Below are 27,524 nucleotides of genomic sequence, written 5' to 3'. Positions count from 1 at the left end.
CAAAATTACTAGAATAGTCACTGCACCATGTGCCTTCAAAGCGTCAAAGCTTCACCGGTCACCCTACTCTTTATATTCTTCCGCCTCTCCGTACTCGGGATCGTCATCCCAGTACCCCTTGTATTTGAGTGCTATCTGCCTCTCCTCTTTCTCTTCCTCGTTCTCTCCCTTGTCACCATCGTCATCGCCACCGTGCACCTGCTTGAAGAACTTGGGGCCATAATCAAGCAGCAACTCTGTCCCTGCATCCATGTCTATGGCTATCCGAAATAGGCCCAACGATTGAACATCGAACCCAAATCACGCGCGAAGATAAGGAAGGCCTCACCAGCGTATAGCACGACCCCATGCCCCCCATTGGTTATCTCCACATGCGAGTAAACATTCGCGATGCCATCGCCCGCACCCACATACCCGTCAACCAAATCCGGTGGGTTTCCGTGATTGATAAACCTAGATGGATCACCCGCAAGCGACGAGTCGACCCCGAGTGTCGTATTAAGTGCGAAGAGGTAGTTGCGCTGGCGGTGGGCGATGATGTAGTCCCGTGAGATACAGGTGGGGTCTAGGATTGCTTCACCTGTGTATTCTGAAAGAACAAAACAGTTGAGCAAGTGTGCGGAGAGGACATCGAGACGGATTACATCAAGTTGGGAGGATAACGGCAAAGAGGGGAGAGGCGTGGAGACGCACCCATGAGGAATTCACCAGCGAGCACACTCTCTTTGAGGAAAAGGCCATATCCGTATGCTGACCGGCGAACTTCAACAGCCTATTGAGCACATCTGTCAGTCCTACCACCATGGCCGTTTCTGGAGATATAACAGACTTTACGACGTCTACCAGCTGCTGCCCATAGAGCAGCCATATTGAGACACGTCGGTGCTTGAGAATCCGCAATGGTACACCCAGCACATTGCTCTGGATTGCATGCACGGTGGGCACGTCTGCAGGGACACTGTTCTGTGCGGCAGCAGACTCTTTTGGTACTGCCACTCTTGTTGCTCCCTTTGGCACCCCGCTGAGGTCTGCAGTTGCACCCCTTGCGGAGGGGACCTGTTGGGAGAACAATGAGTATGATTATGACTACCGGAAAGCAAGGGGTGAAAAAGAATGCAAGTGAAGTGACGCTTGTTATTAGGGGTTAGGGTCTGAGAGATAGGAACAAAGGGTGCGTAAATGCGGCGCGACGATACGTATAGTCAAAAACAAACGAAGTAAGCGAGATAAACAGATAGACTTTGAACTCACAGGAGTCGTCGCACAGACACTTACGCTCGCACTGTACGTTGGCGCGCACGCAAGGGCAGGCGTCATCGCAGGGTCCGGGGTGGAAACAAGGGCCTGGGCTACGAAAAATGGAATGAAAGTTCGAATTTGCCAGTACCCGTTGGACCATTTATAACGGTCACGAGTAAGCATGCAACCATTTAGAGGAGTAATTATGAGGAGATGTTGGCAACATACAGTGTATATGTCTGATGGTCGCGCAAATCTGTATATAACAGAAGACATGTTAGCACCCTTTTCCACATATAATGAGGGTTACATGACAATGTCGCGCTTTGACGACGCGGGTCGATGGGGTGCGCAAAAACAGGTAAATGTAAAACCACTACGTACCGAGTATGACTGTATCCCTTACCCTACGCTTCGGCGGTCTAAGTGAGGCTTTTCTGGGATTGTGGGAAGGGATCATCGGATCCGGGAACATGTGCTCGCGGAAGCGGAATATCTACACGGCATTCAACGTCGGTCTCGACATGCTAGAAATAGTGGGTCTGCTAAAGATATATACATAAAGCGAGTGAAAATCATGAAAGGGCTTATTGGATGGGAAGCAAGAAGAGACCAGAAGAACACAAAGGGAGATGAGGATGCACGCACATCATTGCAACTCTTCTTCATTAGAATGGCTAGATCGCATGGCTGGGCGTCTGCATCGAGTTCGAGGAGGGTGATGAGAGTGTCTCTGTCTACGGCTGACCAAGAATCAGGCATAGCCGGCTGCGATGGTCCTGTTATGCCTCTCCGGCCCCGCTCAGCAGGTGGTGATACAACACTGGAGGAAGAGGACGACATGGGGATAGTACCTGAAATTTCTGTATGAAGACCGCGGCGGCGGCGATAACAGGTAGGTGAGCAAAGATCTGGGGTGGGATCATCCTATAGAAGGTGCAGACGTCAGCCAGGCGAACGAGGGCGCCGCCAGTGGAGAACCAAAGCTCACATTAGCTAACTGAGCACTCTTCCTTCTGGGGGCCGTCGCATGGGGATAGGGCGTGTCCTCCGAATGTGTAGGACAGATATGGCGGATGCAGGTGAGGTTGTGGCAGAACAGCGGGTAGATTTGGGTTTTGAGGGTCGACAAGACAGAAGGCGCAGATGGGCGGGGCGTGGGGGTGGATGGTAGGGTGGGGAATGGAGGGAAGTCTCTGTCTACGGTCAGATGCGATTTGGCTTGGATGAACGGATAACTGACCTCTTCGCAGCTCTAGCCTCTAAGCCAGGATGATCCCCAGAGGATACGCTAAGCAACGGCAGCCTGGGCGTCCGCGCGAACACACTTGTCGCGTCCATTTGAGCGTACGATATCGACATCGAGGCAAGGCGTTGAGTGGTTGCATACAGAATGCAGTCCACTACAACAGAACCGTCAGTGGAGTCGAGCTGGACAAAAGCACTTACGATCTGGATCGTCAAATTCAGACATCCATGCAAGCTGGCCATATTCCCCGATGTAGTCCTCGAATGAAAAGCGCTTCCTGCCACCGCCAGGAAGAGGAGATCCATCCCAATCCTCCTCTCCGAACGGCAAGAACGGCATAACATCGGGATCGTCCCCTACATACACGTTCCCGTTCAGGGGTGTGCATGATTCGTATTGAGGGGCTGCGTCGAAGTCTGCCAATACACCGGAGAGATCAACTATAGTTTGGGGACACGGTATGACCCAGATTGGACCAGGTGGTGATGTTGGACGCGCCGTCGTCGCGGTAGCGGTGATCGTTGGCGTTGCACTAGCCCCCTTCCGCCTCTCACTCATTAGAGCCGCTAACTTGGCCTCACAATACTCCCTCTCCCACTCATAAAACTCGACCCACGTATTGTGGAACACCTCCAAACAGACGCTGCCATGGGGGTTTATTTGCTCACCGTCATTAGCTGCCTCCATGTTATAGGTTTTGCTCATAACGCTAAGGGCCCGGTCTGCTCGTCGAGATGTCAGTCCCTCGGGCCTGGGGTTGGCGGACATTGAACTTGACAAAATTTAGCGCTGGAGTCTGCTCGGGGCGCTTGGGAATCGTCACAAATAAGTCACAGACATCGTGGTGGGCAAGCGGCAATAGATACAAAGTAAATACATGCAAACTTCTGCTTTCGGTATTTCTTGTATTTCTTGTCGGCGACCTGAAGTATCCCGGCTCAGTAGGTGATATACTAGTCCAAAGGAGTCTATGATGTGGCACGTTGGTTTAGCGGTTTGCGCGCTTGAATACTATTTTTTAGCACAGAAAGGTTGCGGGTTCGAGCCACGGATTGTCCTTTTTTCACTTCTTCGTCCTGCTATCTTACCACTAACATTCATTAATAAATAAGCACCACAAGCTATAGTACTGTTTATTGGAGGGAATAGATAATGCAGTTGATACAAGGTGCCACCAGGTATATTATTGTTGTTTGCAGAATAGTTGACCCAGCGTGATTTTAGCGCCACACACACAAAAATAGTCATGACAGGTAGGGCAAAAGTTTTCACTCATATCTCCCTCAATTTTTATTGTAGAGCTTAGACTCAAGTACGAGCCTCATCTCCTGATCAATCCGCAGAGGCACATATAGAAATCCCGTTATTTCACCATGTAAATAAAATCTAGTATTCTGAGAGTTTTCCAAAGTCCCTTTTCCAGCTTCCACGAAGCCACTCATAAACGGTCCATGGCAAGAGGCACGCTGGTCCTAGAATCTCTCCGATGGACCATTGTGTGCATGCATATGTGCCATTTTACGCTTGAGAACACCAAATTCTACATTGGAGTCAGTCACAGCTCGCAGAAACGGATTGTGGCAAGGGCTGGGTCTGCGCCGGACGACTGCCGGAAGCCTGATTTTGATTGAATCTGACTTCTTAGCGGCTGCTGTGTCCTTCTTTTTCGCCGCCTTTCGCGCCTTGTCGCGTTCGTTGTATAAGAGTAGCAAACTTAGGTTCACGTTTGCGCGGGCAAAAGATGAATTAGTCAATACCTATAAGAGTAGCAAACTTAGGCTACACGCGGAAGTAAGTATAAGATGTATGGAAGGACATAATGTAAGATACTCACTTCACGTTTGCGCAGGCAAAAGATGAAGTGAGAACGAACAAGTATTCAACTATAAGTACGAAAAAGGCTAAGTAATGAGGAGTATCATATGTATTGTTGAGGTAGCAGAACTCAAGAGTAGGATAAAAGGGGGAACAGAATTCACTAGCGTCCATGGAACATATGTACAGATGTCGGGGTGATGGTCCATACACCAGGCCAAGATTGGGTTTGAGCTCGACAGGCGATCGGCTCTCGCATTACGGTTTGTCGTTCCAACAGTTGACCATGGCAAAAGTAGGGAAATGTATATAACTCCGCTGCATATATTTTGTCCTGCCCTAGCGTCGTTAGTCAATGCTTGAGCTCCCCGGCACATTTCAGACCACTTTGTACTACATACGCCTCCATATATCTGCACATTAGTCCTTTATGATATATTTTCACTTAGATTTAGCTGCAATAAGTGCGAAATGGCCGCCTTGGACCTTCATTTTATTTACATGGTGAAATAACGAGATTTCTATATGTGCCTATGCAGATTGATCAGGGGATGAGGCTCGTACTTGAGTCTAAGCTCTACTGTAAGGGGACACCCCTATTTTCTCTCCTTTCCTTCATCCCATGGACTCTTACCTACATTTCCTTCGTTCCCCTTTGTTCCTTTTCGCTTCCTTTCCTTTCCACTTCCCTTCCGCCCACTCCTTTCGCATCCGAGCCATGTCCGGTGACTCCGGAGTCTTCCCACGCCTCGGACTCGCCTCGGACTCGCTTCGGACACCTCGGACTCGCTCGGACGCTTCGGACTCGCTCGGACTCATAGATACACTCCGGGGCTCGTCCGGGCTACCTCTATCCTCCTTTCCCACTTCATTACTCCTTGTCCCCACTTCCCCAGGTCGCCGGCACGACTCCTGTACATTCCCCTTCCACTTCATTATCACATGTTTCCTCGTACCTTGTGATATTCGTTCGGACCTGTGGCTGGTGTACTGTACAGTTACCCTTCACTCCTCCCACGCTACTACAGTATATACTTCGCTTCCTAGCATGGAGAATCCTTATCCTGTTCTCTTTGGATTCTCCCTCTGCTAGGTGAGCAGCTCTCTCATGTATTGTAGTTAGTCTTATTCATTACTTTGGATTCTCCCTCTGCTAGGCCTGCGCTGTCAGCCATCTTGAGGTTGCCCTTACATCTACAATAAAAATTGAGGGAGATATGAGTGAAAGCTTTTGCCCTACCTGTCGTGACTATTTTTGTGTGTGCGGTGCTAAAATCACGCTGGGTCAACTATTCTGCAAACAGCAATAACGCTGACATAATAATGTGACAGGAAGGTCCTAACCCACCCGCAAACCCCCTGGTACAGCAGACCAAACTGTCGGTTTGGAGTAGGTTTGGGCCAGGTTTGGTCCAACCGTGGGAGCCAAATTTGGCAGGTAGGGACTAACATCTTGACGAGCAGACCGGGCCCTAATAGTGTCAATATTCGCGCGCGAGGTATGCTTGTTGATAGATAGGATGTGTATCGAAGGTACCAACGAGATCGCTTCACTTACAGCATCGAATATTTCAGCCTCTGCAGAAGAGGACTCGGAAGACTCTTCCTCCTCTTTGCGTAGATGCTGGTATGAATCACGTACAATGATGTTGGGGTTTATGAGTTATTTAGGGTCTTTTAGACGCATGCGAGTTACAGGGACGGTAGTTGTGTACGGTATCACGACCACGACGGAGATGGAAACAGAGGTAGAGGCTCCGGAGTCCGGAGGGAATTCGAGGGATTGCCCTAAGCGTCACATGAAGGCCTAGTGGCTCTTATACAATCTCTTAGTCGTACTCGCCTTGCGCTCGCGTTGAACAAATCCTAAACCCAGCTTGGTACCTCGTAGTTGTCTCTCGTACACATAATGCAGCACCCCCTTGGAATACTCATCTAGAGGTCTTATCTCGCCTCCCCTCACATAGACGTTGGGTGTGGTCCTTTTCCTGGCGGTATCTTGCAGGCAGTCGTTGTGTCATATCAATCATCCCCTTCCGACATCGAACGCGGCTCGCTGAGGATGACTACTCGTCCTTCAAAGCCGGCTGTACAAAACTCATTGTAGTAGATGGTATTGCAGCCAGCCCTCACTAACGGCGTAAATGATACAGGTGATTTCCTTCGCACCACTCTGCAAGGCTCCAGCCACCCTTTACTAGCACAAGGCAGACTGGAATGTAATCGCCATCCACGATCCGTGGGGATGGTTGGTATTAGCAAGTCTCTTCTCCTCAACGAAGGAAATGTACTCACCGGCGGGGTCACCGCCGAGACAGGTGCTATGTTCTGGGGCCGCCCTTGTTAATCTATGGAGACCATGGCTATTAGCAGGTCTGCTCCCAATAAAGTGAAGTATGTGCTCACCACCGAGAACCTAAAGCGCATGGTTCAGACAATTGCACCTCGCCCTCGCTGACTACGTCACCGCCAACCAGACCAAAGGATGGTTTCCTCGGTGTGGTCGACGGCGCACGGACAGTTATGCAGCATACTCAACGCCGTCCCTTGATCCTGGTGCCAGGCTGCCTTGGAGGACCTCACGTCCATCAGTGAAGGTGCTAGCCCCCGCCCTTCGCGGACCACAGTACGACATAGGCCAGAATCGGCCGTAGAGGAAACTGGAATCTGTCGGCCTACGGTTGAGGACATGCGGGCAGTGACGACCAGCACAGCGGACGGTGTCCCTCCCAAGGCGGGTAGACCGAGACCAGTGACGCGCACCGTTGTATATGACCGCAGTGTATGAGACGAGAGATTCCGGGGATGTCACTCATCTACGGCTTAGAGGACATCGCCCAGATGGCACCTCGACTGACGCTGTGAGCTGCACGTCGTGTTCGATTCTCTGGCTTGGCTGTGCTAGGCGAGCTAGAATAAGATGGGATTTGACCAGGCGGGTGGTGGTTGCTTACTTGGTGTTGGTGAAGGAAACGGAGGTATGTATACGCCTTTTAAGCCAATGGCATGTTTGGCTCGGAGGCGGCTGACATACTGCTTTGTTTGGCGTTGGTATGTCCGCGACGTCGGCGATAGCTCACCGCCCTTGTTTGGTTCTGGTTCGTGTTCACTTCCTTCCTAGATCATCCCTCACCAAACAACCGCCATGGTTTCCCAGAGATGTTTATCCCACCTTGTCGTAAACTTGCCAGTGTATCGAATAGAAGTTTCTTCTGATAACCTTCGTGCTTTCCAAGGTCCATGTTCACGATGTCATGTCGAGCTCAAATACCACGATTAAGAGCTTCGAAAGCTCACGTAGCCTTGGGTAGTGGCGCAGTGGCTTCACTGTATCTGACGCGCAGGCAGAGTTACTTCAAATATTTGACGGGTGCACGTCGCGAGTGCAATCTAAACCTGAACGCTAGATAGTCGCAAGCTCCTGAGCTCCTGAGACACGGACCTGTGACCTGTGACTTGTCACAACAGCGAGTATAAATTTTCACGAGAATTCGTACTCAAAGCACCACGGCAGGTCGAAAACCGCGATGCTCGTCCCCCACAGACTCTTCCCCGAGTCGACCTTGCGAGCGGGTTAAGGTCTGAGTATTCCAGTCCTCCTCGATTGGTCCTAGCTGGATCTGGCCATCACTGGCCAAGCGCTGCACCAGAAATTCACCCACGTCGTCCATACGCCCGAAGACCTCCCGAGAGGGCACGGGGGGCAGTTGGTCTGAAAGTCGGCGCGAGGACCGGGTGGCTGTTCTCGTTCGTTGCTCTTTTTATCTGCGCATTGGTCCTCTATCGGCATGATGTGGTTTTTCGCAGACAGCCATATGTATCGACGTGGAACTCACGATTCGCGCCGTCTCGTATGGTTCTCACAAGTGCGCTCTGGGGCATTGGGATTCCGGCCTGGCTTTCGCCATAATCCTGTCTTCACATTCGCCACCACGGTCTGTGTTTCGCGTCTCCAGGTGGCGTCGCGTTTCACAATTCATCCACTGGTATGGTACACGGTACTGAACCTGATGGAGCCCGTGTTGGCCGTGGGGCATGGATATGTTGAACCCTTGCCAATGAGTGTGACACGAGATGTATGCCTGTAGATAGGCTTCGCTCGTGGTCGCGCGGATCCCTGGGTGCCATTATTACGAGCGTCAGTACATTCTTGGTATTGCTTTCTCCATCTGCTAATCGACTGGGTATGTGTATCCAATGTAGTATCGCCCTGTTGAGCTCATATCACGTCGGCTAGTGACGGGGTATCTGTCGGAGGTCCCTGGTACACTATTTGGGCCACGTAAGCGATGCGGGCGAGGCACTCTTCCGCTGCGAAGCGGTTGTTGTTATGCTCTTGAGTAGCTGGGCAGCGGCTTTTTGGACGCGCCTACTGGTTGATGTTCCCCAGAAGGCCTTCGTGTACGAGGAGTCTCAGTGCTCTTACGCAGACGAATATTCAACGGACAAGGCTGCCATCCTTTAGTGCACTTCGCGGTACACAGAACCCAGTCGGCTTCGTGCCGCTGGTTGTGCAACTCGATTCAGACTACTCTTGGTCTGCCGTGTTAATTTTTCCCTCTTTCCTCTCATTTGCTGAGAGTGCGAGTCCTTTTGTAAAAATAGCACGATCTCCTTGCAATAAATCTTATGGGTTGAAATTCAAAGCACGGATTGCGAACTATATGCGTAAACCTGAAGCTACCCCCAATCTCTCCGGTGTTCTCTTCTGCGCCGCCACCCCAGTGATTCCCTCTCTGCAGTCTCCCGCGACTTCTTGTCCTTCGTAATCATATTGAGCCTTACTCTCTCCGCCCACAATTCTCTCGCTCTGATATCATCGTCCATCTCCCCCGTCTTGCTGCCTATGATCGGCTCGACGATATCCAGGAGGCCCCCATACAAGTTGATCTTCTGCTGGTGAGCAGCTTCGAAGGTCAAAACTTTCGCGTTAACTGGCCCTGGTGGATTAGCGGCGTGAGTTGCCGCTTCCATGTGGGTAAGCTCACAGATAGTGCTAGGGTAGTCATGCACGTTGGGACTGGGACTTGCCTGATTTACGAGCCCCCTGAGGCCCTTTTGATACCCTCGGTGGTGTCCTTATCATTGTCATGCTCGATGCTAATTATCCTTAGACTTGCAGCAGCCCCCCCGTTGCGACGATTTTCTCGGAGTATGACCACCTTCGGGACAGACAACAGAGGCTCCCGCCTGATTTCGTCCACGGGCTCTTCATTGGAGTCCAAGGCAGAGATTGGGCGCTTCTGTCCCATTGTTGGTGATAAAATAGTATTCGCACTTGTCTGCCATTTTGGAGCGATCGCTCAGCCGCGATGTGCCCAAGGCCAGCCTCAAATACTCCCCTTTTCACCCATGATTTCCTCATCTGTATTGCTCTCACTTTGACTATCTTTGCGATGTCCAGCAGTGAAGCCCAATTATCTCATAGTGGACACTGGCAATTAACGACAACGGGGGGAGGCTAGTTTTGCGACCGACGGTATCAGGGACAGGGAGAGAAATCCCCGAAGAAATTTTCAGACAGGAATCACAACAAGTCATGCTCATCACTCGGTGCGACCCGAACACCGTTCCCCCCTCCTTTCGCGAAATCGAGCATTCGAATTGTTCCTTAAATGGTAATTTCGACCTTTCCTCATCGGGAAGATAGGGGGTGCTCCTCAAACGCCGCGCTCTGCGACGTTGCTGAATACCTGGGTTTACTGCGTTCGCGAACACTTTGATTAACGCTGTTCGGGTCGTATTGGAAGGTGGGCGCGAGGGGTCGGATTCGATGGCCTTTTCGTTTAAAGTTTTTCCTTCCCTTCCTTGATCTACTAGCCTTGGCACTTCGTCGGGCGAACGAACGCCCCCCTCGGCGCTCGTAGATTATGAGTGTATTAGCGATACGGAAAGGTCGCTAGAGAAGCTCGAAAGAGCTGTTCGTGCCACAAAGGTTCGATACCACTGGGTAGACAATACGGTGAGTGTTGTACAATTATACATGCAAGCGAGCAGCACATTTAATGGATTCATCCATTAGACTCCACCTAACAATACTCGAACAGAGGCAGCAGATACAAAGAAGCCTGCTGTCCTCATCTCGAGCGACGAGGATTATCTTGACAACCGATCGGCACGGATTCCGATTGGCGAAGACGAAGACAACGAAGGCGTATTCGGTCCTTCGCCCGCTCGTCCGCGGGCCTTTCGTCGACTTCTCAAACAGCGTCCTGGTTGTTCACGGTCGGGAGAGATCAATGATGCCGGTACGTTCATCCATGGCTGATGTACTCAAACACGATACAAGACTGAATTGGACTGCAGCCGCATCCGCAATGAAACCCGAGCAAGACATTAGCCTCGAAACTAGGTCATCATTGCCTCCAAGCCCGGAAGCTGCGCCCTAACACAAAATGAAGCTGTATAAGACCGTTATGGAGGCCGTGACACCACTCCTTGGTCTCGAGACGGGGGAAAGCAACGACGAAGAGCTCAGAATACTGAAACCGCTGGTTAGCATCCTCACGAAGGAGAGTGTTACACTTGACGAAACCAAGAAGGCCCGGGAACCTCGAGTATTAGCTGAGAGAAAGGCTCGAAGGGGAGCGATATTTTATATCTACCGGCAGCCGTAACCGTTTAAATGTATCCAGCAAACCTACAGCAAACGGTTTACGTTCCATGAAAGGGAGGGATAGGGGCCAAGCGCTAGACGCCAGCTGCCTTGGTGTCCGGCGCTAATGCAGCTCCAGCATCCCATATACGCTCATACTGTACGCATACATCCTCCCGAATGACGACCCCACTGCACCATGACGTCAATCTCCTCTTCCCCACCCGCAGAACCAAACCATATAAAGAGCAGCCTTCGTCGTTCTCGTCCTTCATCACTTTCTCCCCCGAACCTCCACCATGAGACCATCCATTCTCCTCTTTGCGGCCCTCTCCGTCGCAAGTGCACAAGCCTCCTGGTTTTCCAACGAATCTCCCGACTACAATGATTGGTCCAAGTCAGAGCTTCTAAAATGGCTTGAGGACCACAACGTCGATGTGCCGTCGCAAGCCCATACAAAAAACGAGCTTCAGGAGCTGGTCAAGTCCAACTGGAACACCGCTTCCGCATGGACGTACGACCAGTATGCTGACGCCCAGCGCGCATTTGCCGACTTGCGAGACACAGCATTCGATAAGTGGGATGAGTCGCGGCTGCGCGAGTTCCTCCTTGAACAGGGCGTAGTCGCTCCCTCAGGCCCACGCGAGCAACTCGTTCTGCTTGCTAAGCAAAAGTACAGAGCTTACACCGATGCGGCTTCTTCTTTCTCGTCGGTCGCAAGTGCATCCGCCAGCTCTGCAGTGTATGGAGACGCGACATATCAGGCTTCGAAGAGTTTGAGTAGCATCGCAGCGCAAGCTACGAATTCAGCCAATGCGGTGATGGATGACACCAAAGATTATATTTACTCCACCTGGGACGACAATCAGCTACGATCGTATTTGGAGGAAAATGATTACATCAAGACAAAACCGCAGAAGTCGAGGGAAGAGATGTTGGCCATGATGAAGAATGCGTACGCTGAGATAACCGGTTCCGCTTGGGGCGCTTGGAGTACTTCATACATGGTGAGCCCCTTCTCCCGCTCTTGCCCCATTCACTAACCCCTTGTATCGCAGCACAATTGGCTTGTCTCGCACAACATCATCAAGTCTGATTACGAGAAGAACCGCGGTTCCCTTGTCGACCACATGAAGAACTACTATTATGATATTCACGACACAGCATATTCGTCGTGGACAGATTCGCAACTCAAAAATTGGCTCGTCGAGCATGACATTATCAAGGGCGACGCTCAAATCAAGAGAGACAAAATGATGAAGATGATTGAGTAAGTTTACTGGCTTGCCTTTCAATGCTTGCAGCCTAAACCCCTTTGCTGTAGGGATAACTATTCGCACGCAAAGACGACAGTCTGGTCGGCGTGGTCTGATAACCAAATTCGCGATTGGTTGATACAACATGGTTACATTCGTTCGGATGTTCAAATGAAGCGTGACGAACTTGTTGCCATGATTGACAAGAAATACAAAGACGCTAACACGCGCACCGCCGAATATCTGACCTGGCCCGACGCTCGTCTTCGTGCTTATCTGCGCGAAAGAGGCGTCGACGAATCTGCGCTACCCGGTGCGCGTCCAGGATTACTCCGTAAGTCTCTCGCCCCCAATGCCAATTATCTTACTCACATTCTGCCCGCAGAGGAAGTGCGTATCAAATGGGTGCAGACCAACCACCACGCCGAAAACCTTTACATGCGTGTCTCAGAGATTATCAATAGCGCCGTCGACAGTGCTGAACAGAAGCTCGCTCGTCTAGTTGAAGTGCTCACCGGTTATTCATCTGATAAGTACACCGCCGCGAAGACATACGCTGAGGAGGGCCGCAGGACGGCGAACGCTAAGTACGAGGAGGGGAGGATCTACGGCGAGAAGAAGGTAGATGAAGCCCGGGATTATGTCGGCGAGAAGGTCAAGAAGAGCGGCGAAGCGATTAAGGGAGAACTGTGAAGATAGCCGTTTACGGGATACAAGAATTTGGGAAGAAGTATCAAAACAAGGACATATGTACCAATAGAATCGAATAATGCACATATCCATCCAGGTGAAAATCGAGTTCATTCATCGCCGCCGTCCGTTGATCTACCAATTCGCGCGCCCATCCCAAGTGTGTTGAAGACACCTCAGCGAGTGCCACAGCCTACAGAATGTAAGTAGGTGTTATCGTCTGGACCGCTAGGTGCGACGTCTAAAACGAGAAAGTGGAAAGTTATTCTGGCACTGAGCAAGATTGTTCTTTATTCTCTGATGCTACAAAATACACATCCCTCTAGTGTGACGAAGAGTACGTAGATTCTCGGCGAACGAGACGAAGAGGGAAAAATTAGGATGGTAGGCTGAGAGCAGAGTTGCACAACACAGCGGCACGAAGCCAAGTGTCATGTACCACGAGATATTGGGAAGGTTGACTAGCCCACTGCAACATCCTCTACGAACGCTGGACACTCCTCGTGCATCAAAACATCTGTGCGACGTCTCAAGTTGAAGATGCGGAAGATCGTTCCTCGCGGATCTTCGAGACACCATTCACTGACTCGGAGCCCAGAGCCACAGTCTACTTCTATGGGGTAGTAGAGCTTCTCTGGCGGGCTCACACGAACTCGCAGGCCCACGCGCCGTCCCTACCTCCCCATCGGGTCACATCGCGCCATGTCGACAGCTGCTGGGCTCTAGGCATAGCAAAGAGACCAGGCGTCCAGCCAAAGGCATAAAGGCGTCGAAGTGACCGGTTGATGGGTTCGATAGGCCAGGTACGCGGGCCCACGGCACAGACGCAGGGGTCTACGTAGGGTAGAAGGCGGGCCTCTACGAAGCTGGCGCTTCCACGCTCATCGACGCAAAGGCAAAGCTGGGTGCTTTGCGATGTCGATAGAGCCCCACGAATGGGTGCGTAGAGAGGATGTGAACAGAGGGAGGCCGTCCGGTAGCGTTGGCGGCGGCGTCCGTGCCCTCGCAGTCAAGGTCTTCAGGCATGTTGGGCAGCATACGCATTGCTTTTGGGACGTTTCCAAGCGAGCTCGCGAGAAGGACTGCGGAAAGCCAGTCTTTTGGAACGAGCGTCGTGGTCTTCAGCCTGCCATGTTGGATGTAGAAACGAGAGCTAAGTAGTAGATTTAATTTATAGGGATGCAGGGAACGTTTGGACTCCGTTCTGATTCCGTTCGGTTTGCCGATGTGCCGATCTTCACTTCAATAGAAGAGAAGAATTCGCAGAAGAGAATTTGCCAGAACGCTCACTGTTGCCCTAGTTTCAAGAGCTTCTGTCGTAGAATTGTCTGAAGCTTAATTGTGAAGTTCCCCCTTGCACTGCAACCACCACGTGGTGGTGTGCGTCCTGGCCTTTTCGTGGCGCAGGGGATTAATCGTTGCCCCCGGGCAATGAGAACCAACAGGACGTCCTCTGGCTGAACGCAGCAGAGGTCTCACTCAAAAACACGCCGCGAGGCCCCGGACCGAGACGCTGAACATCGGGAGGAAGGTGCCACTCGTACGAGATGAGTGACACCACCGAAGGGCGGCGCCTGGAGGAAAACACTACGACACACCACGAACCGCGCCATGCGACACAAGCATGCACGGCTACCGCAGGTCCACGACCAAGCGAAGGAGCCAACAATGGCAAGGCGAGCCACGCCCCCCACAACGACGGGACACGAGCGGCCCCCCCCCCCCAAAAAAGGGGGGGGAGAAAAAAACAACTACGTAAATATGAGGTACCTGACAACATATAAGAGAACGCAAGCAAACAAGCCCCCCAAAAGAAACCCCCACCGCCCCCCAACCGCTGCGAAAAACAAAGCCATGTCCGGCCAGACCAACGCCCTCGATACCGCCACGCCCCCCAATGCCCTGGCAAGAATGGGAGCCAGCCTAACTGAGACAAGCCGCCCGGGAACGCCAACTGCGGAACAAACCCCCAAAGCCGCGAAAAGAAGGCGAACGGCCCCAGCAGACAGGGAAGAAGGGGAGCTTGAGGACGAGAACAGACCCCCCAACGACGCCGACATGGCAGGCCAAGAGGCTAACCCTCCCCCGGCCCAAACCAACGATGCCCAGACCAGTCCCGCGCAGCCTACCACGGCACCAGCCAACCCCCACGCCCAATCCTCCCAGAGGGGCCCCCCACCCCCAGAACCCACGCAATCCCGCATCGCCTACACCAGAGCAACCTACCCGAGGGTTGTCAAGTCCCTAGACGCCCTGCTCGCGGAGATCCTGGAGACAACAGCCGACATAATCAGAGCGCAGCCCGACAAATACCTGGCACTCCTAATCTATGGAGGAGGGAACAAGATCAAAGAAGAAAACCCCTCCCTGATGGCCGACATCCAGGGTTTCCTACAAGGCCTCTCCATCGAGGGGAGCGAACGGCTAAGGGTGGTCGACCCCCCCAAACAAGACAACGAGAAAAAGGGCGAGTTCGCAAAACCCCATATCCTACTACTGAAGAACGGCTCACCCAAACTACGCGCGTACCTCACCTGGTACCAAACCTTCGCCTTCCAGACTGAAGGCAGGAGGATAGCTTTCTCCGCGCTCCCCTTCGACGCAAACGTCCGACCATGGTTCATAGCGGACATCACGGGCCAAGCAGTAACCGACGACCCCGCAGCCGTCCACGAGGGGCTACTAGCCATTACCCAAAGCCTGTCCGCCGACACCGAATTCCGGAACCACGTAGATGCATGCCTCGCAAAGGTAGAACTACCCAGGTCAATCGACGAGCGAGTGCGAGGCGCCCTCAGCACCTTCGAGATCCACAGCATGCGAGTGACGAACAAGGAAAAGAAAGAGGTGATCGTCTGGCAGCTCTACGCGAACCCAATAGCCGGAAACGGCCAGGAGTACAAAGAGTGGCTCACCATCATCACATCCCGCCGCTACGTCATCGATGAAATTGACGAGATCTTCATGCGAACCAAAACTCTGAAACCCTACGACTCGTGCGCCTTCTGCAAAAGCGAGATCCACCCAGAGGTGCAATGCCCCTTCCCACTAGTGGCCGACTGGAAGGGCCCAATCCCCAGAGATGTAAGGGCCGAACGGGCCAAGGTCAAGGAAGAAGCGCTAGCCAGAGGAGGGACCAGGAGCCGTGACAACCCTCGTGGCGGTCGGGGGGGCAACCGGGGACTCAGAGGTGGAAATCCTAACACCGCACGTGCCCACCCATACCAGTCGTAATCACTATCTATTCTAACAGCCGTAACAACCCTAAATATATCACCTACCTGAACTAATGACGGAACTAAGGCACGCCCAAGGCAAAATAGCCAGATGAGTGATCGAGTAACCATAACATACTAATAAACTAAAAAAACTAAAATGGGGGTACACACACCACACCTATAAAGCCCGAAACCCAGACCAGAACGAGTCCTGCCGTAGAACCACACACCGACATGAAGCGTGCAAAGACGGCCACGACCCAGCAACGAACATGGCCCCCCAGCCCAGACAACGGCCCGCTCAGGAGGAAGATGCCTGAAGCTGAGAGGACGCGAATGCAAGTTGACGAAGAAATTAAACTCGACGCAGCCGGCCAGAGAGCGAAGAAAAAGCTCCCCAGGCCAAAGTACAGGCCATACGCGCCGCCCGACTTCGGATGCCTAAGCCCAAGCAAGAACAGAGGAACCGCCGCGACTAGCCACATCGTCCTCAGAGATGCCACCATCGAACGTGACGGCAACACCATAACGAGGGTCGAGGCCTGCTTGTTCGGGAGCACAAGCAACCCCCTACCCCCCGAAATGAAGGAAAGGAACCCACACTGGGGCAGCATACCCGGAGAAGACGCGACGACGGCAACCACAATCCCGTTCACAACATCCCCCCTCCCGAAAATAGCCCACAAGAACTCTACCCTTGTCGGAAACATGAGAGACGGCCTGAAGAAACGCCTAGAGACCTCAAAGGACACGTCAGTCCTGATAATCCCCTTCGGAGCGGGGAACAGGTTCACCAGGGACAACCCGAGGTACGCTGAACAAGTAGCCACCTTCCTCCAATCCCTCGAAGGAGCCGGCCCCAACAAGATCAGTGTTGCACCGCCGTCACACCAGTTCGCCCCCCCCACGAAGGCGCATTTCGCCATGCCCTTTGCATACATTGCCACCAACATTCCCCCAAGGATAAGAGACCTACTCGTACGGCGTCAAACCTTCGCGTTCGAAATCGACGGGAAGAAACATGCCTTCAACGCGACAGAGATACCAGGGGAACGGCCCACATCATGGGTAATAGCCAACTTCGCAGGAGGGTGCATAACGAATAACCTAGACGATATGACAGCCGCACTAGAGGCGATTATCAACACACTCTTCGACAACGATGGCATAGCAAGAGAAATAAACAAAGCCCTCGCAGGGAAGGGAGTGGGGGGATCCGTCCTCGAAAGGAAGGCCATAGCCCTATCAACCATGAGCCTGTCATTCGTAGCTCGCAAGGATGAACACGGCGACGACTCACCAGTATGGCAACTAGCAGGACGGCCCGTCCACGACAACCTGAAAGAACACCGCGCATGGCTCAAAGCAATCCGCCGTATTACCTTTGAGCTAAACGACATGAAGTCCATAGTGTCCACCCCCGAGAATGTTGGATGCGTCTGGTGCAAAGCCGAAACGCACAGCAGCGAAACCTGCCCCTTCCCCCAGCTGAAGGACTGGAAGGGGCCGACACACGTGGGAGAAGGGTTCGTAAAACCCGAGCCGCCGTACAGACCGGACAATGGGAAAAAGAAAGGGAAGGCCACAAAGAGAAGCAAGAAAGGAAAAGAGAACGAGAAGGGAGCAAAGCCCAAGTAATATAGCACACGCATGTCGAGCATAATTAAGAGCACTAACTAATAGAACGTGCTGCCGGCTTCGGGGCCGCAAAACTGAACGCTCACATGCAGCGCGCTAAGAACAAGCTGGGGCTGAATTTACTGACAGGTTACTGGACAGGTAAGCCCCAGCTAGGTAGAGGCCCCGGGGGAGGCCAAGTGGACCTAAACCACTGAAGGAGGACACCTAGTATCTGCGCCCGAAAGCAGAAACAGGTCTGGCCACCCCTAAAGGCCAGGGGGGCTGGCAGACCCCCCTGTGTCGGTCCAACCTGCTACGAACAACTACACAAATGCGCAAGCAGCCACAGGCGTAAACAACCGCAAAAGCAGAGGGGAGGGTAGCACCACAGCCGGCTACGCCCCCGGGGACGCCCAGCGGAGAAACCAACCAGGCAACAGTGATCCCCAAGAGCATGCCGCTCCCAATATACCCATGCCGGGTCCCAGAGGAATGAGCCAGCATGCCGCGAACTCATATCCAGCCCAAAACGAAGGGCCCCCAGATGATGACAGGCGAGAGCGAAACGCCCCCCAAGCCGAGACTAGAGACAATACGGCATCTACACAAAAAAAGGGGAAAAAGGGAAGGAGAAACAGGGCGACAGTGAGAGTCGCATCCTTCAACATGAAAGGATACTCAACTACCCACGGAGAAGAAGGGCCAATGACAAAGTGGCTCAGAATAAACCAGATAATGCGTGAAAACAAGTTTGGTATCTTAATTCTACAGGAAACCCATATGGATGACGAAAGAGAAAGCACAATACAGAGCCTCTTCGGGAGGAGGCTGAAAATACAAGCCTCAGCTGACCCAACAAGCCCAAGACAAAGGGCAGGCATAGCAGCGGTACTAAACAGGGGCGAAATGGATGCAGACGATGCGAAGTGCTCGGAAATCATACCTGGAAGAGCGATACTAGTAAAAGCGAAAATACACAGAGGAAAGAAACTCACAGTACTAGGAGTGTACGCCCCAAACAGCGTTGCAGAGAACGCAAGCTTCTGGGAACAACTACAGAAACATTTCAATGACAACCCCAACGAAAGGCGCCCAGACGTAATGGTAGGCGACTTCAACGTCGTCGAGGACGCAATCGACAGGATGCCAGCGCGAATGGAGAGGAATGCTGCAACAGATGCCCTAGACAAGCTCAAAATGGAGCTAAGACTACGCGATGGATGGCGGGCAACAAACCCTGACAGCGTAAGATTCACCTTCACGCAGACAAGACTAAGGGAGGAAGTCCCCCCCGCAATGTCGAGAATAGATAGAATATATGTAACAAACAAACTGATGGGAAGAGCAAGGGAATGGGACATGAAACCATCCGGGCTAAGCAATGCGGACCACTGGATAGTATCCGTCCAGATTTCAGCAGAAGGGGCACCTGAAATTGGAAAGGGTCGATGGACCGTCCCAGAGAGAGTGCTAAACGACAAGAAGTTCCTAGAGGAAGTAAATAAAATAGCTAAGAAGTGGACCCAAAAAAGAGCAGAACAAAGGGACACCGGACGAACAGACAACAACAACCCACAGACGATATACATGGGATACAAGTACGAGGTCCTCGAACTGGCCAGGAACAGAGACAAAATGCTGGTCCCGCAAATTAAACAAAAGATGAGCCAGCTCCAAACCGAACTCAACGAGCTAGCCAAAAAAGAACAAACTGACGACACAATGAGGAAGATAATACAAACGACAAGAGAGCTCACAACCATGGAAAGAAGACGGCACATCAAAGCAAGGAAAAAGGTCCATATGACGGACAGGCTAGAAGGCGAGAAAATGACGAGGTCCTGGATCCAAACAAACCGGACAATAAAACCAAGGGACGTCATGTATGCCCTAAAGAAAACTGTCCAAGAAGGACCACAAATCGAATACGAAAAGAACTCGAGGCGAATGGCTGAGTTAGCGAGGAACTACCACGAAAAACTACAAGATGATGGACGAGAAGAGAGGGACGAGATAACCCGACTACGGGTAACAAGGAACCTGCTACGAGAAATCGAGACCGAACCAAATGACGAAGGAAAGGAAATAATGAGTGAGCCAATAACAAAAGACGAAGTCCTAAACGCGTTAAAAATATCCAGCAACCACAAAGCAGCAGGGCTAGATGGGATCACATATGAACTATGGAAAAAGCTAATAGCAAACGAAGGACCCGATAACGAGCATGACGGAGGCATCTTGGACATGATGACGGAAGCGTTCAACGACATAGAAGAATACGGTCCGATGGCAGGATCAAAATTCGCGGAGGGCTGGATGTGCCCAATCTACAAAAAGAACTGCAAAGAAGAGATCAAAAACTACAGGCCGATAACGTTACTCAACACCAACTACAAACTAATGACCAAAGTGCTCACCGTTAGGCTAGCCACAACAGCGCCGGCCCTACTACACAAGAGCCAGGCAGGTTTCGTCCCAGGAAGACGAATATATGACCAAACACAGCTGCTCAAAACACTAGTTAACTACGCTGACCTCACTGAAGAAAACGGAGTGATAGTTGCGCTTGACCAAGAGAAAGTGTACGACAAACTGGAACATGACTACCTATGGAGCGTACTCCGCGCCTTCAAAATACCTGAGAGATTTATCAAAACAATAAGCAGCCTATATGGCAACGCACACACGTCCGTAATGATCAACGGCTGCCTGAGCACACCATTCAAGGTCACAAGAGGTGTGCGCCAAGGAGACCCCCTGTCCTGCCTCCTTTTCGACCTGGGCATAGAGCCACTAAGTACAGCGATAAGAAAGTCAAACATCAAAGGAATAAATGTCCCAGGAACCGGGGAAAAACTAGTAGCAAACTTATTCGCTGATGACACAACAGTGTTCTTAAGCGAAGATGATGACTTCACAGAACTGCAGGGAGTGCTCGATAGATGGTGCGTAGCCGCAGGAGCAAAGTTCAACACCAAAAAAACACAAATCCTCCCAATAGGCAGTGAGGAATACCGCGGAACAGTAATAAGAGATCGCAAAACTAAACCAAACTGCCAGGAAATACCGAGAGCAATGAAGATAATACCTGACGGAGAACTCACAAGAATCCTAGGCGCTTGGATTGGAAACAACGGAAGCCAAGAGTCGCCGTGGACACCAATAATCGAGAAGATTGACGAGGACCTAGAGAGGTGGGAGAAAGGACACCCAACCGTAGAGGGCCGGAAGCTAATAATCCAGATGGTAGTGGGCGGACGGACACAATACCTGGCCAGAGTCCAAGGGATGCCCAAGCAAATCGAAGATAACCTACGAAAACGCATAAGGAAATTCTTCTGGGGGGACAAAAGGAGCCCAATACGAGAAGAGACCATATTCGCACCTGCTGGGAAAGGGGGGAAAGGCGTACTGGACATACACGCCAGGAATGAGGCGATCCAAGTCATGTGGATTAAGGACTATCTAAAAATAAGTGACAGGCCCTTGTGGGCACACTTCGCAGACAAGATACTAGCGCTAAACGAGAAGAAGAGTGAGACGACAGTACCCATGGAACTAAAGGAAAACATGTTCCTACAATCATGGAGACCAAAACTCAACGGACAGGCAAACAAATGCCCAAAGGACCTCAAAACAATGGTAGTAACGGCCCTAAAATATGGGACGAGGCTCGAAGCCATTAAGGTAACAAAAAAGGCAGCCCGGGACATGCCAATATGGGCCCATGCCAGGGAAAACTCGCGTCTAAGGATGGCGGCAACGTCGAACGCAAGCGTATGCCTGAGAACAAAACACAATGTAAGACTAGTAGGCGACGCAGAAAGGGAAGCAAACCACCTACTACACGCAGAACACAAAAGATCAAAAAGATGCAAATGCCCTGGATGTTCAAACGCGAGAGAAAACAAATGCACGCACCCCACAGAATGCTTTGAACGAGCGAGACAATTACTGAACAAGCTCCCCCCTAAATGGGACCCAAGAAGAATCAACGAAGACGCAGTCGTAGGAAACGAACAAAACGGAGAATGGGAGCCTTTCAACCACCAAACAGCAGAAGTAAAGAACCTCGAAGACGCGTTCAGAATCTTCACAAACGGCGAACCATCAGACAATCAAGCCCCAGAAGAAAACCCAATGATAAATGACAACGACCACAACAACGCACCTATACCCAAGATCAAAATAGCAACGGATGGATCATGCCTAAGAGCAAGCACCCAAACAGCAGCAGCCGGATCAGGAATATTCTACAAACCTGACGACGAAAGGAACAAGGGCATCAGAGTACCTAGCACTTTCGTGCAAACGAACCAAACGGGCGAGATGACTGCGGTACTCGTGGCAATAGAAGATAACATGGCAACCCAAAGCGAAATCGAAATTGAAAGCGACTCCAAATACGCCATAAATACGCTAACAAAAAACCTAGCAAACCTAGAAGATACAGGATACATAGGCAAGGCAAACCAAAGACTAATACAACTCACGGTAGCAAAGATGCGGGCCAGTAGAAACCAAATAAAATTCCGCTGGGTAAAAGGTCACAACGGACACGAAGGCAACGAAGCCGCGGACAGGTTGGCGGATGCAGGCGCAAGAAAGGCATACCAAGAAGTACCAGAAGTAAACCTAGAGATCCCAATAAACATGAGACTAACCGGGGCGAAACTATCTAAAATGACCCAAAGCCTAGCCTACAGGGCAATAAGAGACATTAACGCCGATCAGGCAAAGCAAAAAGACAGAAGGAGAACCCAGAAAATGATCGACATGATACAAAACCACGTCAAAGAAGTGCTAGAAGAAATCCCGACCGAAGAAAGGATCTGGAATGCCATCCTACACAAAGACCTCTCAAGGCAAATACGATATTACCTGTGGATGGTAGCGCACGACGCGTACTGCATCGGAACCCACTGGCTGAAAGACAACTACTCAGAGGAACTACAGAAGAGAAGCGAATGTGCCCACTGCCACGGAGCAATCGAAGACATGGCACACATACTCTCACGATGCGAAACCCCCGGGCAAGAGCAAGTCTGGTCGCTAGCAAAAGACCTATGGACAAAAACTGGAAGAGAGTGGACGCAACCGTGGGTAGGCAACATCGTAGCATGCGCACTCACCAAAAAAACCGATGGCCCAAAACGAGACGCAGGGGGAGAAAGACTATGGAGAATAATCGTGTCAGAATCCGCACACCTGATATGGAAGCTCAGGTGTGAAAGAGTCATACAGAACGAAAACGCCCCCTTCACAACCCAGGAAGTAAATAATAGGTGGCTAACCACAATAAATGCCCGGCTAGATACCGATCGCGAAATGACTAATGAAAACCTGGGAAAGCACAAGATAAAAACAAAAGTCGTCCTCCAAACCTGGAAGGGCGCCCTCGAGGAAGAAAAGAAGCTCAACGGGGTTTTAGTGGGTATTAAACCGAGGCCGATCCGGGAGGAGGGGGGATAGGAAAGGCGTCAAGACCGGTTTGGAGCCCCACACAACGTGCGTAAAAGCATTTCCTCGTGGTTCCTGACTTAATCATCACTCCGGGGAAACCTTCCCGGGGGCAACAGCGGGCAGCGAAACTCTGGCATTGACGGAGGATAACTGCTACTAAACGCTCAACCAAAAAAAAAAAAAAAAAAAAAAAAAAATTAATTGTGAAGTTCCAGGCATCTAGCCAGGCCGATAGTGGCTGTCGGTAACGATCCTTTCGCTTTATAGGACCGCAAAGACCAGCAAATAAATTATCTTTGGTTTCACAGAATAATATACATTACGTGCTTTTGATTCTATTGTCTATATACTAAGTCCGCCACTAAGCGTATGAAAGCCTGGTTGAAGACGACCGGAAGTGTATTGGTTGTAGCGTCGTGAGTGTCATGCAGCTAGCATCTTCGATGTTTTTTGGACCAGAAGAGGAGCCGGCCATGGACAAGATTATTCGCGTGGCGACCATGCTGTGCAAGCAGGTTTGGAGTCTGCGTGGAACGTTCGTGTTAATGAGCACCGAGCTTGTATGAATGATGGTGTTAGAGGCTTACTGGGATCCCCCTGAACGAAGTTGAGGGAGCTAGGGGTACGGTAAGTTGGCAGTCAGTATCAGCCACAAGCCGCGAGAGATAACGAGTGTGTACCGTGACTTGGAAAACGAGACCGATATTAATGATAGACAGGACTGGCACCACTTGAGATCAATTTTGCGCAAATAAGTACATATTGACGAGGACTCACCAAGCATGAAGGCGAAGTAAGTGACACCTACGAGACCAGAATCAGTTTTGATCGATAACATGAAAGGTGGGCATACTCACCATCTTTCCATAAGGCATCCGACAAAGAAGAACGCACGGAGGCTGGTATCCGTTGGCGCCAGCGAAGTATTTGAGCGAGTGTTAGTACAAGCGTTACTGTTTGTCGGCGGATTAGTTGCTTTGCCGATACGAGAACGTAATGGAATGATCTTCTTACTCGTTTCGTACATGATAGTGAGGAAGTATGGGATGCTCCACAAGTTCGTAACATCGCTCTCGATGTAGCTGCACAAGTTTGGTAGGAGAGGAGATATAGCGGGAGCCACTGTGTGTTAAATCATGATGAGAGGAGTACGCGTAGAATGGACGAAATGGAAGTTACTTTTGCTAGTACTTGCATCTTTTTCAAGAATGAATACGGCTGCGCCTATAGCGCCCTTTCATAGCGTTTACCGTAAGTGGCTAGAAGGACTCAAGAAGCAGAGATAAATAATCTCACAAGGGCAGTGGATAAGAGAAGTAATAGGACGCTTTTCCGGCGCTCCCAGATCGCCCAGGTCCGGACGGCCAAGACGGCTAGCGAATTATCAGACCCAACATCGGTCGCATCGCAAAGGGCACTTACCGTCCGAGGAGACGATGGTAATCAGTCTCATGCCTTCGAAGAAAGGTTAAACTAAATTGTCCCAATATATAATGTTTCCGTAGCGTTGGCTTACATGTGCGGACATTACCAAGCGCTACATCCACCTAAGAAACAATCAACATTCCTACATTGCATCATGACCACAAGAAAGAGCGTACCGGTAGAAAACATATGATAGCGCTCGTAAATCCTCCATATCGAGCGATGAAGAACAAGATACTCCCAGCGCGAACTCGCTTGAACCTCCACATGTGGCTCAGCTGATACCTGTCATCAGAACGTCTGACGTGTGAAAGAAACCAACGAAAGAGACAAACCTCATCAGGGAAAGTCAGGAGAAAGTCATAAAGCTGTCAGAATAATCAGCGCCCTTGGTCGACCGCTCCAAAGAGGATATTTTACAAAGATTGCCCCGCTAGCATCTGGGGAAGTGAGCAAATAGGTGTTAAGCGGAAGGATGATTGACGATGGCTCTGTACGGACATACATGATAACGCCTAAGGGGACCGAATAGTGGTGTCAGGGAGTACATATAATTCAAGATGACATCCACATACGAAGCTAATATGTTGGTCGTTCATGCAGAGAGCGAGCTGCTCAGCAGCCAAAGCAGCATCGTCCATAGGTGGAAGTCGGGACCAAGGGTAACTGAGCAGCAGCCCTCCTTACCTCGGGTGCCATTATGTAGCACATGGCTTACGTGCACTGGGGAGATTAGGTTGCTTTCCCAGCACGATAACTTCCTAATCGCGGACAGACGCACGTCAAAGAGTGGCGGTCGAGGGGCTCGGTCATGATTTCAGGATGGGTGTGGTAAAGTTCATCACGAAGCCAAGAGCAAGCGCGGGAAATGTTGAGCATGTGGTGGGATACTGGAGTGAGAAGTGCTCATTTCTGCAGTCCGGATCAGCAATCTCCTGTGCGTTGCTGACCAATAGTCCGTAGACCATGTAGCCTCGTGTGCGTCGCTTCCTTTCTTCTGGTCGTCCTTCGTGCCTACTGCAGATTTAGGCGTTAGAAACAGCTAAATAGGTGCAAGGGGATCAGAGACAACTCGAAAACAGCAATACATAATCCAAACAACGAGCACAGATAATACATTTGAAGGTATAGAGATTAGGTTGAAGTATAATCTGCGATATCAGTCAAATATCAGTTATTGATGCACCGCATGAGAAGCCGAGGGCCTACAAATGTTCTACCGGTTTGTGGCAGCGAAGGTCGTCAGTTCCTCACTTGGCGACGTAAAGATGGATGTAAATTGGGCCCCTCCAGGGGCAACCGTCGATCCGGTACTATGCAACTCCTTTACACGATGCCCGGAATTCGCGAGATGGAGGATGATGCGCGAAGCCAAGATGCTATGGAGTGATGTTTGCAATCTGTCGGGAGAAGATGAGAATCATTGTATCGGCTGCAGTTGGTTTATTACTGGGTGACAGTTGACCGTAGCTCCGGGGCCTAGGAGGAAATCTGATATTCAATCATGCGTTACGATGTTGCTGAAAGACTAACTCACCGAGGCCTTTATCACCAATGCGGTGTTCACGGCACCGAGGCCTACACGGGAAATTGTTAAACAAGCGAGTGAGTTGCGCGTAACTTAGTCGGTTTACCTAGCATAAAGAGAAAGTACAGCATGCCTATCAGCAAGAGTTAGTTCGACGGATTGCTATACCAAGACAAATGCCACACCATCCATATATAGCGTTTGGAGGACATGCTGGCGGTGTGCATTCGGTATTCTTCGCCTCCACCAACAGATTCTGATGAGAGAAAGGCCGGTAGTGACTAAAATAACGCGTCAGTCTCACAGGAAGAATAAGGAAGACGAAGCACAGACCGAGTTCGTACATGATTGTCACCAAGTATGGGACAGCCCACATGTTTCCTACGCTGCTGTCAACGAAAGCGGGGCAGAACTTTTGTATAGTTTCTGATACTGCCGTAGGGGCTGTCCAACAATGACCATTAGGACAGAATAGCGGATGAAGAAAGCGCACGACGACATACATTTAGTAGATATGTCTCGCGCTACCGTTATTGCAGCAGGAACAAGGCCACCCTAAAGACGCTTTGTAGGAGATCAAAAGTGATGTTCCAAGGTGAAAGTGACCCACGATAGCAGAAGCTATCAGTATGCCTAGTATAATTCGACTTCTCCCCCAGATAGCCCACGTTCGTACGGCAAGTGTCACTGCATACAATCAGAACCTGTGCGTTCGAAATAGTCGGAATGAGGCGTACTTTCCGCTGCGATGATAGCCAGGACGCGTATGCCTAAGCAATGCTCCCGTATTCAGAGATAAATACCAATCAAAAAAGTGTGTGATCCCGTACAAACATGTAGGGTGGACGAAAGGTTAGAGGTCTAAAATTTCGCGGCATGTAAGTCGGAGCTTTTGCAAATTATGACGCGCCGAACTCACTGGTAGAAGGCTGACAATGCAGCTCGCAAGTCCCAGATATCGTGAGCTGATGAAAAGGACGAGGCCTACTGAGAACCTAGCTGTCCATATGTGTCGAATCTACGCCGATGCAGTGAGCGGTCACGAAGAGGTTTATCGTTTAGCTTTGAGAAGACACCTCACTTCCATGTCAATCGTGAGGCATAAATCGTAGAACTGTATCCGACACGCTAGTGAGAGCATTTCGACATAGGATGGCATGACATGCTCACAAACAGCGTTAAGGCTGAATCTGTGCGTGAATTGTCGAAGATAATTAGCTCTCCGGGAATAGACAGACACGACGAGATGTAGACGTACAAAGGACACCCTGCCAATATCCACAGAGCACGATCAGCGTCTCAATCATCCTGCTCACGTTGTAAACTCACATTGCTCAATCGCCGAGTAGTCAAGCAAGACTCCAACATCGCCAAGTCCCCGGCGTCGAAAGTATCGTTCATTCGCCTAGCTACTTCGTCGGGATCG

At 50.9% G+C, this 27,524-nt stretch overlaps 7 protein-coding genes across 7 annotated transcripts; 4 read left to right on the top strand and 3 right to left on the bottom strand.

The window, feature by feature from the left end:
- Positions 1 to 63: 63 nt before the first annotated feature.
- Positions 64 to 3,256, bottom strand: PC9H_011381 (uncharacterized protein; the record flags this gene model as incomplete). Its single annotated transcript, XM_036780866.1, has 8 exons — positions 64 to 254; positions 329 to 589; positions 694 to 772; positions 799 to 1,056; positions 1,888 to 2,166; positions 2,231 to 2,435; positions 2,483 to 2,642; positions 2,689 to 3,256. The coding sequence occupies 8 exons, from the start codon at positions 3,254 to 3,256 to the stop codon at positions 64 to 66; spliced, it is 2,001 nt and encodes a 666-aa protein (XP_036626721.1).
- Positions 3,257 to 9,918: 6,662 nt separating this feature from the next.
- On the top strand, positions 9,919 to 10,692 carry PC9H_011380 (uncharacterized protein; the record flags this gene model as incomplete). Its single annotated transcript, XM_036780865.1, has 4 exons — positions 9,919 to 10,009; positions 10,171 to 10,265; positions 10,326 to 10,551; positions 10,610 to 10,692. The coding sequence occupies 4 exons, from the start codon at positions 9,919 to 9,921 to the stop codon at positions 10,690 to 10,692; spliced, it is 495 nt and encodes a 164-aa protein (XP_036626720.1).
- A 505-nt stretch (positions 10,693 to 11,197) lies between these two features.
- PC9H_011379 (uncharacterized protein) lies at positions 11,198 to 12,847 on the top strand (the record flags this gene model as incomplete). Its single annotated transcript, XM_036780864.1, has 4 exons — positions 11,198 to 11,905; positions 11,957 to 12,168; positions 12,223 to 12,488; positions 12,540 to 12,847. 4 exons carry the CDS (start codon positions 11,198 to 11,200, stop codon positions 12,845 to 12,847), a joined length of 1,494 nt encoding a protein of 497 aa, XP_036626719.1.
- Positions 12,848 to 14,455: 1,608 nt separating this feature from the next.
- Positions 14,456 to 16,078, top strand: PC9H_011378 (uncharacterized protein; the record flags this gene model as incomplete). The annotated part of the gene is made up of 1 exon (XM_036780863.1): positions 14,456 to 16,078. One exon carries the CDS (start codon positions 14,456 to 14,458, stop codon positions 16,076 to 16,078), a length of 1,623 nt encoding a protein of 540 aa, XP_036626718.1.
- Positions 16,079 to 16,296: 218 nt separating this feature from the next.
- Positions 16,297 to 17,700, top strand: PC9H_011377 (uncharacterized protein; the record flags this gene model as incomplete). Its single annotated transcript, XM_036780862.1, has 1 exon — positions 16,297 to 17,700. One exon carries the CDS (start codon positions 16,297 to 16,299, stop codon positions 17,698 to 17,700), a length of 1,404 nt encoding a protein of 467 aa, XP_036626717.1.
- A 6,028-nt stretch (positions 17,701 to 23,728) lies between these two features.
- On the bottom strand, positions 23,729 to 25,211 carry PC9H_011376 (uncharacterized protein; the record flags this gene model as incomplete). Its single annotated transcript, XM_036780861.1, has 14 exons — positions 23,729 to 23,761; positions 23,826 to 23,866; positions 23,923 to 23,949; positions 24,003 to 24,098; positions 24,160 to 24,267; positions 24,325 to 24,379; positions 24,442 to 24,518; positions 24,568 to 24,600; positions 24,662 to 24,692; positions 24,747 to 24,848; positions 24,906 to 24,938; positions 24,991 to 25,010; positions 25,076 to 25,085; positions 25,146 to 25,211. The coding sequence occupies 14 exons, from the start codon at positions 25,209 to 25,211 to the stop codon at positions 23,729 to 23,731; spliced, it is 732 nt and encodes a 243-aa protein (XP_036626716.1).
- Positions 25,212 to 25,786: 575 nt separating this feature from the next.
- PC9H_011375 (uncharacterized protein) lies at positions 25,787 to 26,444 on the bottom strand (the record flags this gene model as incomplete). The annotated part of the gene is made up of 6 exons (XM_036780860.1): positions 25,787 to 25,970; positions 26,021 to 26,049; positions 26,108 to 26,148; positions 26,205 to 26,231; positions 26,284 to 26,379; positions 26,432 to 26,444. The coding sequence occupies 6 exons, from the start codon at positions 26,442 to 26,444 to the stop codon at positions 25,787 to 25,789; spliced, it is 390 nt and encodes a 129-aa protein (XP_036626715.1).
- Positions 26,445 to 27,524: the final 1,080 nt, after the last annotated feature.

Source organism: Pleurotus ostreatus, assembly GCF_014466165.1.
Source record: "Pleurotus ostreatus strain PC9 chromosome Unknown scaffold_9, whole genome shotgun sequence".
NCBI classification, from domain to species: domain Eukaryota; kingdom Fungi; phylum Basidiomycota; class Agaricomycetes; order Agaricales; family Pleurotaceae; genus Pleurotus; species Pleurotus ostreatus.
The sequence above is the reverse complement of the archived record's forward strand: the minus strand, read 5'-3'. Positions and strand labels throughout refer to the sequence as shown.